At 36.5% G+C, this 15055-nt stretch overlaps 1 protein-coding gene across 7 annotated transcripts in view; it reads right to left on the reverse strand.

Moving 5' to 3' along the window:
• The window catches only part of tjp2a (tight junction protein 2a (zona occludens 2)), a 59459-nt gene that overhangs the window by 24941 nt on the left and 19463 nt on the right, over nucleotides 1-15055 (reverse strand). For 3 of the 7 annotated variants that reach the window (XM_051938512.1, XM_022217092.2, XM_022217089.2), the window contains exon 3: nucleotides 3028-3081. In XM_051938512.1, the coding sequence (XP_051794472.1) occupies nucleotides 3028-3081 (54 nt within the window). Of the gene's footprint in view, nucleotides 1-3027; nucleotides 3082-4691; nucleotides 5032-8500; nucleotides 8792-15055 lie in introns of those variants that run through there. The other 4 variants (XM_051938514.1, XM_022217091.2, XM_022217090.2 and 1 more) reach the window with 3 other exon arrangements.

Here is a 15055-nt window from a genome sequence, read left to right on the forward strand (position 1 = left end):
ACCTTAATAATTCAGTTTTGCTCATAATGTGGTGTGCTATACTTCAAATAAAGTCAACAGAAGATAAAAATTTTGCTAAATGTGATCATAATTACTATAATATTCTAATAGTGACTATTACTAACTATTAGAGCAGCAGCAGTTTGAAAACTTTGGAACAGACTTTCTCTTTTAATTGAATGTTCCTCCTGTCTTGATATTTTCAAGCAAAATTCCAACACATACAAGTTTTTAAAGGCTTATAGCGGCTCTTAATTGTCCCTAATATTTCATATATGCTATTATTATAGAAACTGATCTTACAACTTGCTATCCGCTAGTATTTTATACTATTTCAGTTTATTTTACTGACTGATTTTGCAAATTTTACAAGTTTTACTGCATATTTATATTGTATATTGGCGGTCCGTGCTTAATTTTGTTGCTGCCTGTTTAGAACAGAGTAAATACTTTATTAATCCTTGAGGGGAAATTTCTCTGCTACAGCAGGAAGAGTACAATTCCCAACACCATAAATATACATAAAAAAAGTAAAAAATGTGCAGTATATAAAAATAAACAAGAACAACACAAAAATCTAAATGTTTTATAGTGCAAATAGTATCTAAGAGTGCAAGACGATAAAAAAGTGTGCAATCTCAAATTACAGAAATGGAAAGAGATGCTACAAGGCAGACAACTGATAAAATGTGCAGCACTTTGGTTGCTTTTAAACTTGCTGTATAAACAAATTTGATTTAATAATTATAATTAAGCAAATTATATGTTCTATTATTGTTATTTGTAGTATCACATAAAGAATATTAACATGCATGTTGAGCTTGAGGTTCACAGACCCTAACAAACTCTTGCAGGATGTTTTTTCTTTAAACAAGGTGAGTCATTTTCTGCATTTAAAGCAACATATTGGTTTTTCTATTTTAAAAACAAGGGACTGTTTAGTGAATAAATGGAAGCAGAGAATGAAAAAGTCAATGTCCAAAGTGTGACAGCTGGCTGTGGTGGGGTTGAGATGTGGGGGTCACACGCCTGCAGCAGAGAACCTTTTTTTTTTTTTTTTTTTTTTTTTTAAACTAAATCTGCTTTTCTGGCTTCAGTGAGCCGCAGCACGGGACAATGAGCTCATCATGTTGATTACCTAAGCTCAACTGGTTTGCTCTGCTCACACAGTCGCACACGTGTTTCACATTAACGCCAGCGAAGAACCGGAATCTGGGCTGGTGTCGAGACAAAACTAACAGCAGAACCGTGAATAATTTCTATCACCAAATCAAACACTGGAACTAAAGCTTGAAGTGAATGTCTCGTCAGATTTCTTGCCCTTGATCAAATAGTTAACGATTTAACGTCAAACTGTGAAAACGAGCTGTGATTTCGCTCTGAATTGAGACAACAAATCTGAAAAAATTCAATATTTTAAAAGCAGAAATCTGTTAGATTTGGTCAATAAATAACTAAAACTATCAACTATCACAACATTTATTCAAAATTGCAGATTTCCAATTAACTTGCACAGATATTTATTGCTCAAAAAAGGCCCCAAAATTGTATATTTTTATATATTTAAACCTGTTGTAATTGTTTTTTTTTGGCTGCAACAAGCTAACAAGCTATACTCTCAATTTCATGCTTAACACAGTAATTATGGCTCTACACTAAATCTCAATTATTTATGTCACATTTATCAACGCAAGAAAATGTGGCATTCCAAAGTTCCATTTAAGCATCTTTGTGCTCAAAGTGTTTACGATTTTATCTTTTTAAATACTTAAACCTGCAGTAATTTATTATTACACCCACTGAGATGCGAGACAAACATCTGTATTTAACAATAAATCACTTTATATGGTTGACGTGACTTATTTGCACACTGAAAATACATGGAATGATGCTAGCATCAACTTTCCTGCAGTGTTTTTGTTTCTAGTCCTATATTTACTCTCCTAATCGCTCTGTTTTGGTCTCAACCAACTCCTTATAATTAAAACGTCTGTTTACTTGTTATATGTTGTTGCTTAATTCTACAGTTGGTTCTGAATAAGTAGCATTAGGCGACGTTGTTCATGCTTTTTCAATACTGTATTCATTTTGCTTTTATTTAGTCTTTGTCTAAAAAGGTTTAAATTTAGGAATAATCGGTCTAAAAATTAAGAAAACATGACTTCAGAGGTCCTGATGTGTCACAAATTTCAGGAAACAAACATTTTTTAACCCTTTAAGCTTCAGTCAATTCCAGCCGTTTTCAGTACAAAAAAATCGCTAATATTCTATTTTTAAATAAAAAAAATTACGAAAAATACGGGGAATATTGGACGGGCATCGCGAGGTGCATTTCCTTGAAAACGACCGATTCGGGGATTTTATACCGACTTCAGGACATGTTTTGGATAAAATAGTTTACTGGCTTGTGTCGTCTGGATGTAAAAGGTTGGATTATGGCCGTTTTTTGTGGAATATTTTTTTCTGTGTGTAATAATGAACCCGGAAATGTGAGTCGCGCTGTGTGCGTTGAAGCCGTGTATAGAGAACGGATGGATGGATATTCGTTTTTGTCGGACAAATGTGTTTTTCTCACCCGCTGTGCAAATCACATCTGAAAGTGGTTTATACCGGCGGATTCATGAGAATCTAAGCTTTCCATCGGCGTATAGTGTTTGTATAATCGGGTTTGCAGCCTTCGGACATTCTTGAAATTCCTATGCAAATTAGTAAGTGTACCGCCGGCGGTACACTGAAGTTTAAGGGGTTAATATATATATAGTATATCTGTGTCTATTACACACCATAAAGTGAGCTCTGAATCTAATTTATAATATATTAATTCCTAACTTTTTCTGCGATGGCATAACTTCACTCTGTCTGTTTCGTCTGCAGTCTGAGCTGCTTTCTGGTCTCTTAACCGCCGGCTGACGGCGAAGTATCAAACCAATCATTTAAATGCACTCTCTGACGAATCACTTGGGAACAACGGCTGAAAAAAGTGAGTATTCTAAATGCGATGATGTGTTCCGGTGCAGATGGACTCACCCTCTGCAGGGTCACGGTGTACTGCTCCCACACGGTCTCCTCCATGACCGGGTTCTGTGGAGGGGAAAGGAAAGATTACCACGGGTGGCTTCATTTCACTGGACAGATTAATAATGTACTACGTGATGTAACGACAAAGTCACTTCATTAGCCTACGCCTGTCATTACACAATCAGGAGCTCCCAGAAGAACAATGACAAACATTTACAGCATGTTTCAACAAGAAATTTCTGGCTTCTGTTGATTAGTAAACTTCAAGAACTCTGAAAAGCACTTTGAGGTGCAAACTTTCTTCTAGCAGATTGTTGCATGAAACCTACAGATTATAATATAATAAAACAACCAATTTAACCTGAATTAAGTGCTTTTAACACCAATTACACAATTGATCTTGATTTTTTTGACTAATTGGTAAGATAAATAAGTGAATTTAGAGCCTAAATCGATGTTGTGGGACTGTCAAAACAACTGATTTTTGCATTTGAGATGTCAGTATTTTATCTAAATGCAACGACTAATCTATAAAATGTGGATGTACTCCATTCACGGGTACAAACATTGTCAAAAATACCACCTCCTGTATCATCCAAAGTATAAAAACAGCTCAATTCTGTACAAAAACAAACCACAGAAAGTTGATTTACTTGTAAGACACGTAAATTTAGAGCCTAAATCGATGTTGTGTGACTGTAACAACAATCGATTTTCGCATTTGAAGGGTTGGCACTTTTTAAATTTTAACTTTGTTTAATTGTAAACATCAATCAATAATTCACTCCATCTACAGGTACAAGTTTCCTCAAATATCCTACCTCATTTACAAGTCAAAGAGGACTTCAACAGCACAAAATCAACTTAATGTCTTTACAAAAATAAACCACAGAAATTTTTTCTTTAAGATATATGAGTGAATTTAAAGCCTCAACGTCTTTAAAAAAAATCCCACAGAAGACTGATTAAACGATGAGATAAAGAAGAGAATTCAGAGCCTAAATCAATGTTGTGTGACTGCCAAAGATATCGATTTTTGCATTTGAAGATCTGTACTTTTTATATTTTAACTTTATTTAATTGCAACGACTAATCAATAACTCATTCCATCCACAGGTAGAAACATTGCCCAATACCCTCCCTCATTTACAACCAAGTCAAAGTGGACTTCCAAAGTATAAAACCACCTCAATTTCTTTACAAAAGCAGACCACAGAAAATTGATTTAGAGCCTAAATCCATGTTGTGTGACTGTCACAACAATCAATTTTTGTATTTGAGAAGCCAGTACTGTCAAGATTATATGCACTCCATTCACAAATAACAAACTTTGTCAAAAATACTACCCCATGTACAACTAAGCTAAAGAAGATTTCCAAAGTATAAAACCACCTCAATTTCTCCACAAAAATAAACCACAGAATAATGTCACGGATTTCGCTTTACATCATCCTTTACCTGTTAAAAAAAAACACCAGTTTTGACCCAAACAATCATTTTTACATCTGTTAGCGCCACTTTTCTGCAATTCTACATCCCTAATTTCAAAATAAAACTTATCACTGTCGGCTAAACCGTCACAGAAACGCTCAGGTCTGTTACAGAACCGGTCACCGCCCGATCGTGACACAGATCTGATCGAATCTGAGCCCCGGCAGCAGAATCGCACTCACGAGTCCCTGCAGGATGCGAATGGTCTTGACCGCGTGGGCCCATTTCCTGTGCAGGCTGAGGACGGTCTTCATCGTCGGTGCTCTCCGTCTCTTCCTATTTGCGTCTCTCCCCGTTCACCGCCAGCGGTGCTCTGGCAGACTGATGTGCGCCACAGCCTCCTCCATGGCCACAGCTGCACAACCACCAGCAGCTCTCTCCCGCATCTGCCCGCCTGCCTGCCTTTGACGTAAGAGGGATTCTGCTGGCCTACATTCAGCACAAATCCCACCGTCTGCAGAAAGTGTAAACATACAGACACACCAACTCCTGCGCAGGCACTCCGTGATTAAATGCCCGAGTGTTGATCCACAAACACAAACAACGAATTCGTGATCTGGCAGCTGCTCCAACCTCAAGACGCGTCGAGCGGTCTTCAAACTTCTGCAAACGGTTCACACGTTGGGAAAAACCAGAAAACGTGTGCAGAGTTCAAATTTGAGTTGAGCACAATGGCCAGGGTTTTGAGTTTTGGGGATTTTTTTGGGTAACTGAAGTGGAAATGAGTGTGCTGCTGACATCTCAGGCCCGGGCTTAGTGAAATGGGGGCATGACTCAGGCTGGCAGCACACCCATCATAACCCACTTTTTTGATCTTCTGGCCTACAAGGGGATACTTTAGGACCAGCAGCACAAGCAGAGAGACTGCAAAGAGTCCACATTGCTGAGAAATAAAAAGGGCACAACTCCACACAACAGAAAACAACACTGCACTTTCAAAACAAACTAGAACCACTCCTCTCAAGTCTTCCTGAGTTTATTTTACAAAGTAAGATGAGACGTTGATATCCGTCTTGCAACAGAGAGGTCAAATAACAGCAGAGGAAAACAAACATAGCAAGTATGTGTGAGCACAGGAAACGTACTAACTCACAAACATAAGATAAATTACTTGGAAGTGGTTGTTGAGACAGCTTCGGGCAAGGCCAGAGCCGTTTTAATCAGAGCGTCTTCTTGTACTATGAGATAGGATTGTTAGGGCCGCTGGCGGACAGGCCTGCTGGATAAGTCGTATTCTCCTGAGTGTGAAGCATTACGTAACAAAACACAAACGCATTTCCACTAATGAGGAGGGAGGTTGAAATACTGGGTCATATTTGTAGGACGTGACTTAGAATACATCTTTTTTTTCTTTTTTTACAGATGAGGTTGACTCTGCACAAACCAGAAATGCAGAATATGTGGATAGATTGCAGTCAGGTCAGAAAACTGCACCGAAATAAATCTGGTTCAGGTTATTCAGAGTCAAACTTAATACAAAATCATACTCTGAGTTTTGGACAGATAGTGTTTGGTAAAAAGGTCAGCCAAAGTGCAAACATTTGTTGACTATACAGACCAGGCCTGCATAATACAAGGAAAATCTGTAATGTGGGATAGCGTTTTTGAATATTGCACAATAAAATGACTTCTAACAACACTGGAGTATCCCTATTTGGTACACTGCTAACATAATATGTCTTCTAGCATATAAAAAACACTATATGTACGAGTTAACAAGGCCTAAATGACAGTCTCAAATCCATGCATTCACATTTCTGAGCAGCTACTTTATGGTTTTGTCCTACCAGCAGTTAATTAAAAACTCACAAATATTCCATTTACAATAACATAATAGCAGAATATACTTGCACAAAAGACGCTGGAATCTGAATATGTTGACATTTGTGCTTAAAAATTACAATTTTTTGCCCATTATTATTACTAAAATTAAGCTCATCGCCATTTTAAGCCTGCAGAGAATGAGAAGAAAGCCCTGGTACTGTTTAAAGGACTACAGCATTTAGAGGTTTGTTTGTTTGAGCACCACCCCAGTTCTTGTGCCGTGTTTTTACTGTTCAGCATGAGTGACTGAACTGCAGGCTGATGGCATGTGCTTTAAATTAGCTCCAACCTATGCCAGCTTCACTCTGACCCCTTTCTGCTCCCAACCGGACTGAACTTTGCAGAGCTGTGCTGCCAATAAACCACTGTTTGACTTGCATTTAATTGATTTTTGCTGTGAATTATATAGATATCTCTGTATATAGCAGTCCTGGTAGCTTTAGGGGCTTTTTAAAATAGAATTTTAGTCCAGTGTATGTCAGTGAGGCAGGTAAAAGAGCCTGCATTTTCTTTTGTGATCAGTATATTTAAATTTAAATTGTGTTGTGCTTCCTGTGCTAAACCAGTCCATTCTGCCCTGATTGATGAATAAATTAACTCTGTTTCAACTGCAAATTTATCATCTTTCCAAAAGAAGTATGAAAAAGAGGATTCATTTTTCATTTTATGTTCAAACTCCACCTTTCCCAGGCATTACACCAACCATGAAAATCACTCTACCCCTTTAATTCCTGCCTGTCACATGATAGATTATTAAACAAATGGCTTTAGCTCTCAGTCTCAAATTTCTTGCATTGCAAGTTTTATTAAACTTGATTTTTAGCACCATAACTGAGAAAGCTAGAAACAGAATTAAAAAGTTGTTCAATTGAAACAAAATCATTTTTTATTACCAAGTAAGATATCATACAAAAGGAATTTGATGCATTGCCAAAGCGCGTATTACCAAGAGACAAGAATTTACTTATGGGTAAACACTGACAAAAGAAAATAACTTTAACAGAAGGATAAAAACATGTACAAAGAATGAAAGTGTTGCAAGTTAGTACATAGAAAGCTAAGGAACAAATTAAAAAAAAACAGCAAGTGTAGTAAATTCAGGGAGCTTTAAGTGATTAAAACATAAAATACTTACGATGTGCAGGAATGTGCAAACCACTTATGTCCGAGTATGTATAACTGCACAAAACATATAATAAATAAAATCTGAAACCATATTAAAACTGTACTGCACAGAACAAGATACTAAAATGTACAGTATGTCCAGCACAGATGATAACATGACTCACTTTTTATCTGTTCTCCTCCCAAATACTTTCAGATTAGCCTCAGTATACTGATTAAGAAAATAACTTGCTGACAGTGAGGCTGAGGAACTCTGGTTTACAGATTAGACAGTCCTAAAATAATTCAGGGTCATTTCTGGTGTAATATCTATTTGTTTAAGAACTTTTTTAGAGGAAGAGAGCAGTGCAAATATATCTAATATATTAGACCAGTGTAATGACAGAAACTCTCAGCCTTATGTGTCATTTAGAGGTTATTCTGGTGCTTATTTTACACTAAAAAATGGGTGAAAAATCATATATTAAGCAGCCTGAGTGTGTCATTGTTTGTGTATTACTAGTTGATGTTGACAGAAATGTTGTGTTAGTCTGCCACCTAATGGAGACAGAGCTGCATTACAGGTGAGGCACAATAAACAACACAGTGCATTAGAATTAAAAACAAAGCTCTTAAAATGAGTTTTTAAGCCTTTCCGTGCTTGTAATTAAGCACTGTAACTTGTTGTGGCTAGAAAATATTAGCTAAATAAACGTATACACCTTTAAAAAAAAAATGCTGTTTTGGCTACTTTAGGACAAAAAGATGCGCTGTAAATAACCCCACACCCTCTAATAAACAAGCTCAGTAGACTATTTAGATACTGAATAAGATTTTAGACGGCTTTTTATGAACTTTTAGACGTGTTTATGCTAACAACGCAGCTAGCATGGATAGCATCGGTAACGGCAGGTGCAGCAGGATGCAACAGGCTTCAGCGGGGATTCACGGAAACTCCCAGTTAGAGTTTATCCCAAAACACCAAGTACTATCACAGGGGTACACCGAAGCTACTATACGTGGTTGTAGTCGTATTTTTGAGTACTTCAAATGCAGTACTTACGGTGAAAAACTGAGTAGCGTATCTGCTCAGGGACAGCAGCCCACCTCCGTTCACTGGCATCACGCACTTTGAACTGTCCGGGACTGGTACCGGAGATTTAACCAAACTATCACTAGTTTGGCGTTTTTAGTCGTTCGTCAGCCAAAGTTGGGGAGAAATAAGACTCTCGAAGTTTTAAAACTGTTAAAATCTCCTCGGCTTCACTTTAAATGGCGCACTTTGCCCGCAAAAAAAACCCTTAAGATTAAACATTGAGGGCAAAAAATTAGCGCCCACTACTCCTAGCTTGGTTGGGATTGTACCAAAAACAACGTGGGGGTGATTCCAATCCAACATCAACTTTCAGAGATTAAAAACTAACTCCACAAACGTTTTATAACTTCAGTCTCACTGAAATTAATACTTTTACTAGTAGATAATCTGTAATAACAAACTGTTAAATACGTTGTACATGAATTTATGTAGCGGGATTGGAATTCCAAAACCGCTAAAATGGATCCGTCCAGAATTCCCATTGATTTTTAGGCAGCCTGCTGTGAGGCTCCCAGACAGACAACAGACTTAATGCAGCATACTGAGGAATAGGAGGCCAAACAAGCATTTTAGCACATAAATGCAATTTAGAGCAGATAATACAAATGTTGCATGACCTATAAATAGTGTCACAGGGGTGTGGAAAACAATCAAAGCAATTTTAAATAAAGACAAAGTCCAGCAGACACATCAAAGCTGTAACTAAATCCTCTTTCTGGCATCTTAAAACACCAACTGAGGCCAAGTTTGTGAGTAAAGTAGAGTTTAGAAAAACTTGTTCCTGCTTTTATAAACTGCATACTGCAACTGAGGAATTTTGTGTGTGCAAGTATGAGTAAGAAAAAGTAATTTATGCTGTTATTACCTGCAGAATGGACTCTTCACTGACTTCCCAAAAAGGGCCATTAGACATTTGCAGTGAATTTAAAATGCTGCTGCTAGAAAAATCGCTAACACCAAAATAATGGGGCACATTATTCCAATGTTTAAGTCTCTGCACAAGCTCTCTGTTAATTATAGAACTGAATTCAAGGCTCCACTTAGTACACAAAAGACTACTATAAATGCAATTCAATGACAAAGAAAAGAGAGGCAGATTAAAGGAGCATTTAAGCACAAACACATTTTAGCTGTGATAAAATAAATGTTAAACAGCGTACAATAAATGTCTTGAGTGTGTGGAAACACTTTTAAGTATGGACAAAGTGCAGCAGAACTCTAAATCCTTTATCTGGCATTTTAAAAATAAACTGAGAAACTTTGTGTCCAAGCAGCAGTTAGAAAAACTGATTTGATTACCTAGAGAATGGATTATTGCAATAATCAAGATATAAAACTGTTCTCATACAGCTCTTCATGTGTAATAATATCATGCTAAACCATTGGTCTTTTCTACCAATAACTATTCTTACTGCAATAACAGAATTGTGGGTAAATTATCCTCCACATCAGACCTGTATATATGTAAATTCATCATGTTATATGTGTACATATCTATATGTACCTTCATCATACATGCTGTATTGTCTCTGTGAGAACTGATTTTTTATTATTACAACTTTTCTTTAGCCTGCTGTTGTGCTTTTTGTAATTCTTGAGATTCTTTCTGTATCTGTACCCAGCTGCTGTAGCATGTAAATTTCCCTGGTGAGGAATCAATTAAGTTTTTCTTATCTCATTGTAATGCATTTCTTACCGGCCTCCCTAATTTGCAACTCATTTAAAATGCAGCTGTTAGAAAAACAACAAAACGCCAAGAAGAGAAAACTCCAACTCTTAGGTCTCTACACAGAGAGTTGGAATTAAAACTAAAGCTCTACTTTTTGTCTCCAAGTCTCTGGATGGTCAAAAACCAGAATATATTACATAGATATGTTTACTTGGGACACAATAGACTTAATGTAGCAGAATTGAGTAATAATAGACTAAAGACACATTTAAGTATATAAATATATCATAGGGAAGAGTAAACAAATGTAAATAGAGGCAATTGTGTAGAGTTAGCCATTGTAAGACTCAAAGACATTTGCATGGAAAAATAGCTTCTAAATATGCAACTTTGACACACAGAGACTGTTTTAAATATTAAGTATTAAAAGCACTTTTAAGTAAAGACAACTCTTAAGTAACAACTAATACTGTAAAAGGGCAAAATATAAAATTTATATTTATCTTAAGGAGATATGCATTCCTATGTGGAAAAAATGAGAGTAGAAGGCCAAAAGTATGCGGACACCTCAACCAATTATATATTTTAAAGTAGAACTGTCTTCCAGTTCATCTGAATGGTTTTGAGGTCAAGGATCTGTGCAGACCAGCTGAGTTTCTCAGCATTAAACTGTGCAACACATTTCTTTAAAGGATATCGATTCATGCTTCAGGCTCTTCTGATGCTGGAACAGTAAAGTTTGAATTATTCCTGCATGCTAAACTACAATTTATCTCCACTGGAAGTTAAAAAAAATCCAAGAAATGAGAAACAGTCTCGGATCAAAATGGCCAAAAGGTATTTGGTCGGCCATGTGCAGCTCTGAGAAAAAATCTCCAGTACATGAGCAGCTAAAGCAAAGGTCACGATGACCATGTGCAGCTGTCTCACAATAACCCTTTGTTTTTTTTTGTTTTTTTCTCTTTATCCGTGTGTGTTGTGAGAGATTTACCATCCATTCAAGCCTGCCCTTATCTGGCATTTTATCAGCACGAGACAAATCACAGATAAGAACACTAGCTGAGCCCGAAAACATCCAAAATCCCTAATACCACACGAAATACTCCTCTTTTAACATCCACTATTTTTTTTCTTTTACGAATGACAGAACCTTTTCTACTCACAATAATAAAAAAAAACCCAGCATCTTCAAATTAGGTAATGACAGCACAATTTCAGAGACAATTAAGGCCAATCCAGTTAAATAACCACATTTTACCGCAACTGAAATATGCCAAACAGGCCTTAAAATAGGCCATCCTAATGCAAAACAGCTTCACTGGCCTGAATAATTTGTGGGACCAAGTCATTAAAACAATGAAGCTTCCAGGATGTGACATGTCTCTGCGGTTAATCATCATCCTGGACGCAGGAGGTCACTACACCATATTGTATTCAAATAAGGGAAGAGGAAACAAGTCTGGGAAACACGGCGGCCCTGAACTCCACATTTCAAATTCAAATCTGCAACAAGAGAAGCAGCCTAGTTGTGCAGCCAGGAAACTATTTTTGGACAAAAAAAAAAAAAAAAAAAGTGCATGCACGCATTTTTAGATCATCCAGTGACGGGATTATAAAAGTTTCATAAGAGCCAAAAATCATAAAATATTCATCAGAAGAGAAACAAACAATCACCCGAGTGAAGTTGCAGCATTAAAATCAACAAATCCAGACGGAGCTGAGAAGTTTTTTACATATTATTATGCAACAGAGACAAAAAAACAAAACACTGCAATCATTAAGTATGTAAAGGTCCTTGTAACCTGAGAAATAGTCTGCATGAATCTTAATCCATCATTAAACCTCTGACAGCTCACACTAAATTATACAAAACATGAATATTTCTAAAAATCTAGGAAATATTTAACTTCTAATAAATTATGATGCACAATTGCTTTTTTTGGTTTGGAAATTCCTAATGTACATTTATTCAACATATTGGTGTTTAGATTGGCGGAAATAGTTACTATTCATTCATGAACCAACCAGTGGTGAGAGTGTGTGTGCCTCTGTTTGTGTGTCTATGTGTGGGCGTGTGTGTGTGCATGTATAGTTGTGTGCATTTATGTTTAAATGCAAAGAGGGAGGGATGGGTTTTCTTGTTTTTAAGGGGGGAGTACACCTTATATGCCTTCAAAAAATCTAAAAAAATGTAAGTCCTTAAACTATTCATTAGGTATCAAAGAAATGTTTAGTGAGTGACATACGACAGCTTGGCAAGTACTTGTGCATGGTTCACAATCTTTATCTGCCATTTTCTCAAAATCTGCATTTTTTGGGACAGGTGTTACATAAAACCTAATAACTTTTAAATTATTTGAGCAATCATGCTGATTTTTTCACAGATTGTTCTTAAGACTGTACTTCTTAAAATAATGGATGCTTTTTTAAATACTTTATAATCTGATCACTAAAGACCATTTTCATTCTGGGGTAAAGAGTTATTAACCACGCCTGACGTACACGTCAGCGGGGTTACTGCATTCGCTTCGGTATCTGGCTGACTGGGTAAGTATGTATGTGTGTGTGTGTGTGTCTGCTCAGATATCTCTGCAAGTGCTGAAGTCAGGATAATCAAACTTGGCACTGAAGATTGGTCTAAGGTCCCCTGCTTAGTTGAGGAGTTAGAGGTCAGCAGATCAAGGTCAAGGTCACAGGGGTCACTTAGCACATTTCTTGCATATTGCATCATTAACCACGCCTGACGTGTACATCAGCGGAGCTACTGCATTTGCTTCGGTATCTGGCTGGCTGGGTAAGTATGTATGTGTGTGTGTGTGTGTGTATGTCCGTTCATGGGCGTGGTTCTGCCATCTACTGAGGGCTCGTCTTGTTTATATTGAAATGGTTGCTGTGGCAATAAGAAAAAGAGTTATCCCCAAAGCACCCATTATTTGTTTTACAGTAGGTTACTCTATCAAAAGGTATAATAGTCATTAACCCAAAATGTATGGACTCTGAGTAGATAGCATCTAAAGATGGGTCACCGGGAAATGTGTATTGGCATGTTTACGACAAGATTTTGTCCCCAGGGAGCACTGCATGTAACTTCCGTTAAAATGATAATTTGTAACTCATGAGCTTTAAAATGATGTATAGCATGTTAAATTGGGTCATATCAAACATGAGCCTATAAAATATAATGGCTTTGCGAACCTGTGAAATCAGGTGTACTCCCCCTTAATGTTTTTACATGTTGTAAAGCACTTTGTGTTGCAATTTAATTGTACGAAAAGTGCTATATAAATGAAGTTTGATTAATTGAAGAACGCTTCATAAACATTTAGCCTCCTAAGACCTGCGCTTTGGTTGGGGTTGCATTTTAGATTTCTTCTAGTTATTTAGGATAAGAAGTAACCAATAAATACAATAGTTGGATAATATCTAATTATTATATTTGACTATATTTATATGATGTTGTTGTGACTGTTGTTACTACTGTTGTGACTGTTGTTACTACTGCTGTTATCACTGTTGTTGCTGTTGCCATTACTACTGTTGCCGTTACTACTGTTATTACTGTTGTTATTGTTGTTGTTGTTGTTACTCCTGTTGCTGTTGTTGTTGTTATTGTTACTACTGTTGTTGTTACTAATACCGTTGCTGTTATTATTGATATTGTTATTATTACTGTTGTTGCTACTACTGTTGTTATTACTGTTGTTATTACTGTTGCTATTGTTGTTGTTGTTGTTACTCCTGTTGCTGTTGTTATTGTTACTACTGTTGTTGTTGTTGTTGTTTATATGAACAATACACTCCTTTGGAAAAAAAAAAAAAAAATGTCCACATATGTGGACTCCAGGTCTTAGGAGGTTAAAAGCTCCTTTTCGAGAGTGTCCTGGAGAACAAGGCTTGCAACAACAGTAATCTACAGGCTAATAACACACAACTGATGAAAGAATTTAACCTGAATTTAACAAAAATGCAATTCAGTAAAATGAAAAAGGAATATAATTGCTATTAAGAGGAGCTGTAATTGACTGAATACAATACCATAACGTCACATATTATATGCGACTAAATTCAAAACTAAAAATGATTCGGTAACACAAACATTAGTGTAAATCCTTTACTAGATCAACCGCTAAAGTGACAGTAAACGTCAATGAATCAAATCAAGAATAAATAAATAAATACACACACAGAAGCTTACAAACGAGCACAGCTATTACATTTTAACAAACAATTACAAATATGTACAATCATAAACATATTTGCAATAATGAGTCTGCATGTTCTTGGACTTAACTGATGAGAGAAGCTGAAACTGGAGGTGAAGTCTTTGTTTAACCATAAGTCTAAAGTATGGCAGCTTTTCAGATTCTTAAGGAGCAACCGTTAAAAAATTAAAGAACCCATATTACACTCCCCCCCCCCCATTCCTTTTAGTGTTTCATATAACTGCTTTTTTAATGCATTTAAAAGAATCCATGCCAACGGGGGTTATTCTCTCACACAGAAAACACTGCTCCTTACAAGCATGAAACTCTTTTTCCATTACTCATCTACATCACCACGTAACAAAGAATGAGGAGCTTCTTCACAGTCCATCATTCATTAACTAGAGCTGCTTCTGCTCGAGATACATCCTTATTCCTATACACACGTGGACAAAATTGTTGGTACCCCTCAGTTAAAGAAGGAAAAACCCACAATTCTCACTGAAATCACTTGAAACTCACAAAAGTAACAATAAATAAAAATTTATTGAAAATTAAATAATCAAAATCAGCCATCACTTTTGAATTGTTGATTAACATAATTATTTAAAAAAAAAAACTAATGAAATAGGGCTGGACAAAAATGATGGT

Source organism: Acanthochromis polyacanthus, chromosome 18 (assembly GCF_021347895.1).
Source record: "Acanthochromis polyacanthus isolate Apoly-LR-REF ecotype Palm Island chromosome 18, KAUST_Apoly_ChrSc, whole genome shotgun sequence".
Taxonomy (NCBI): Eukaryota; Metazoa; Chordata; class Actinopteri; family Pomacentridae; genus Acanthochromis; species Acanthochromis polyacanthus.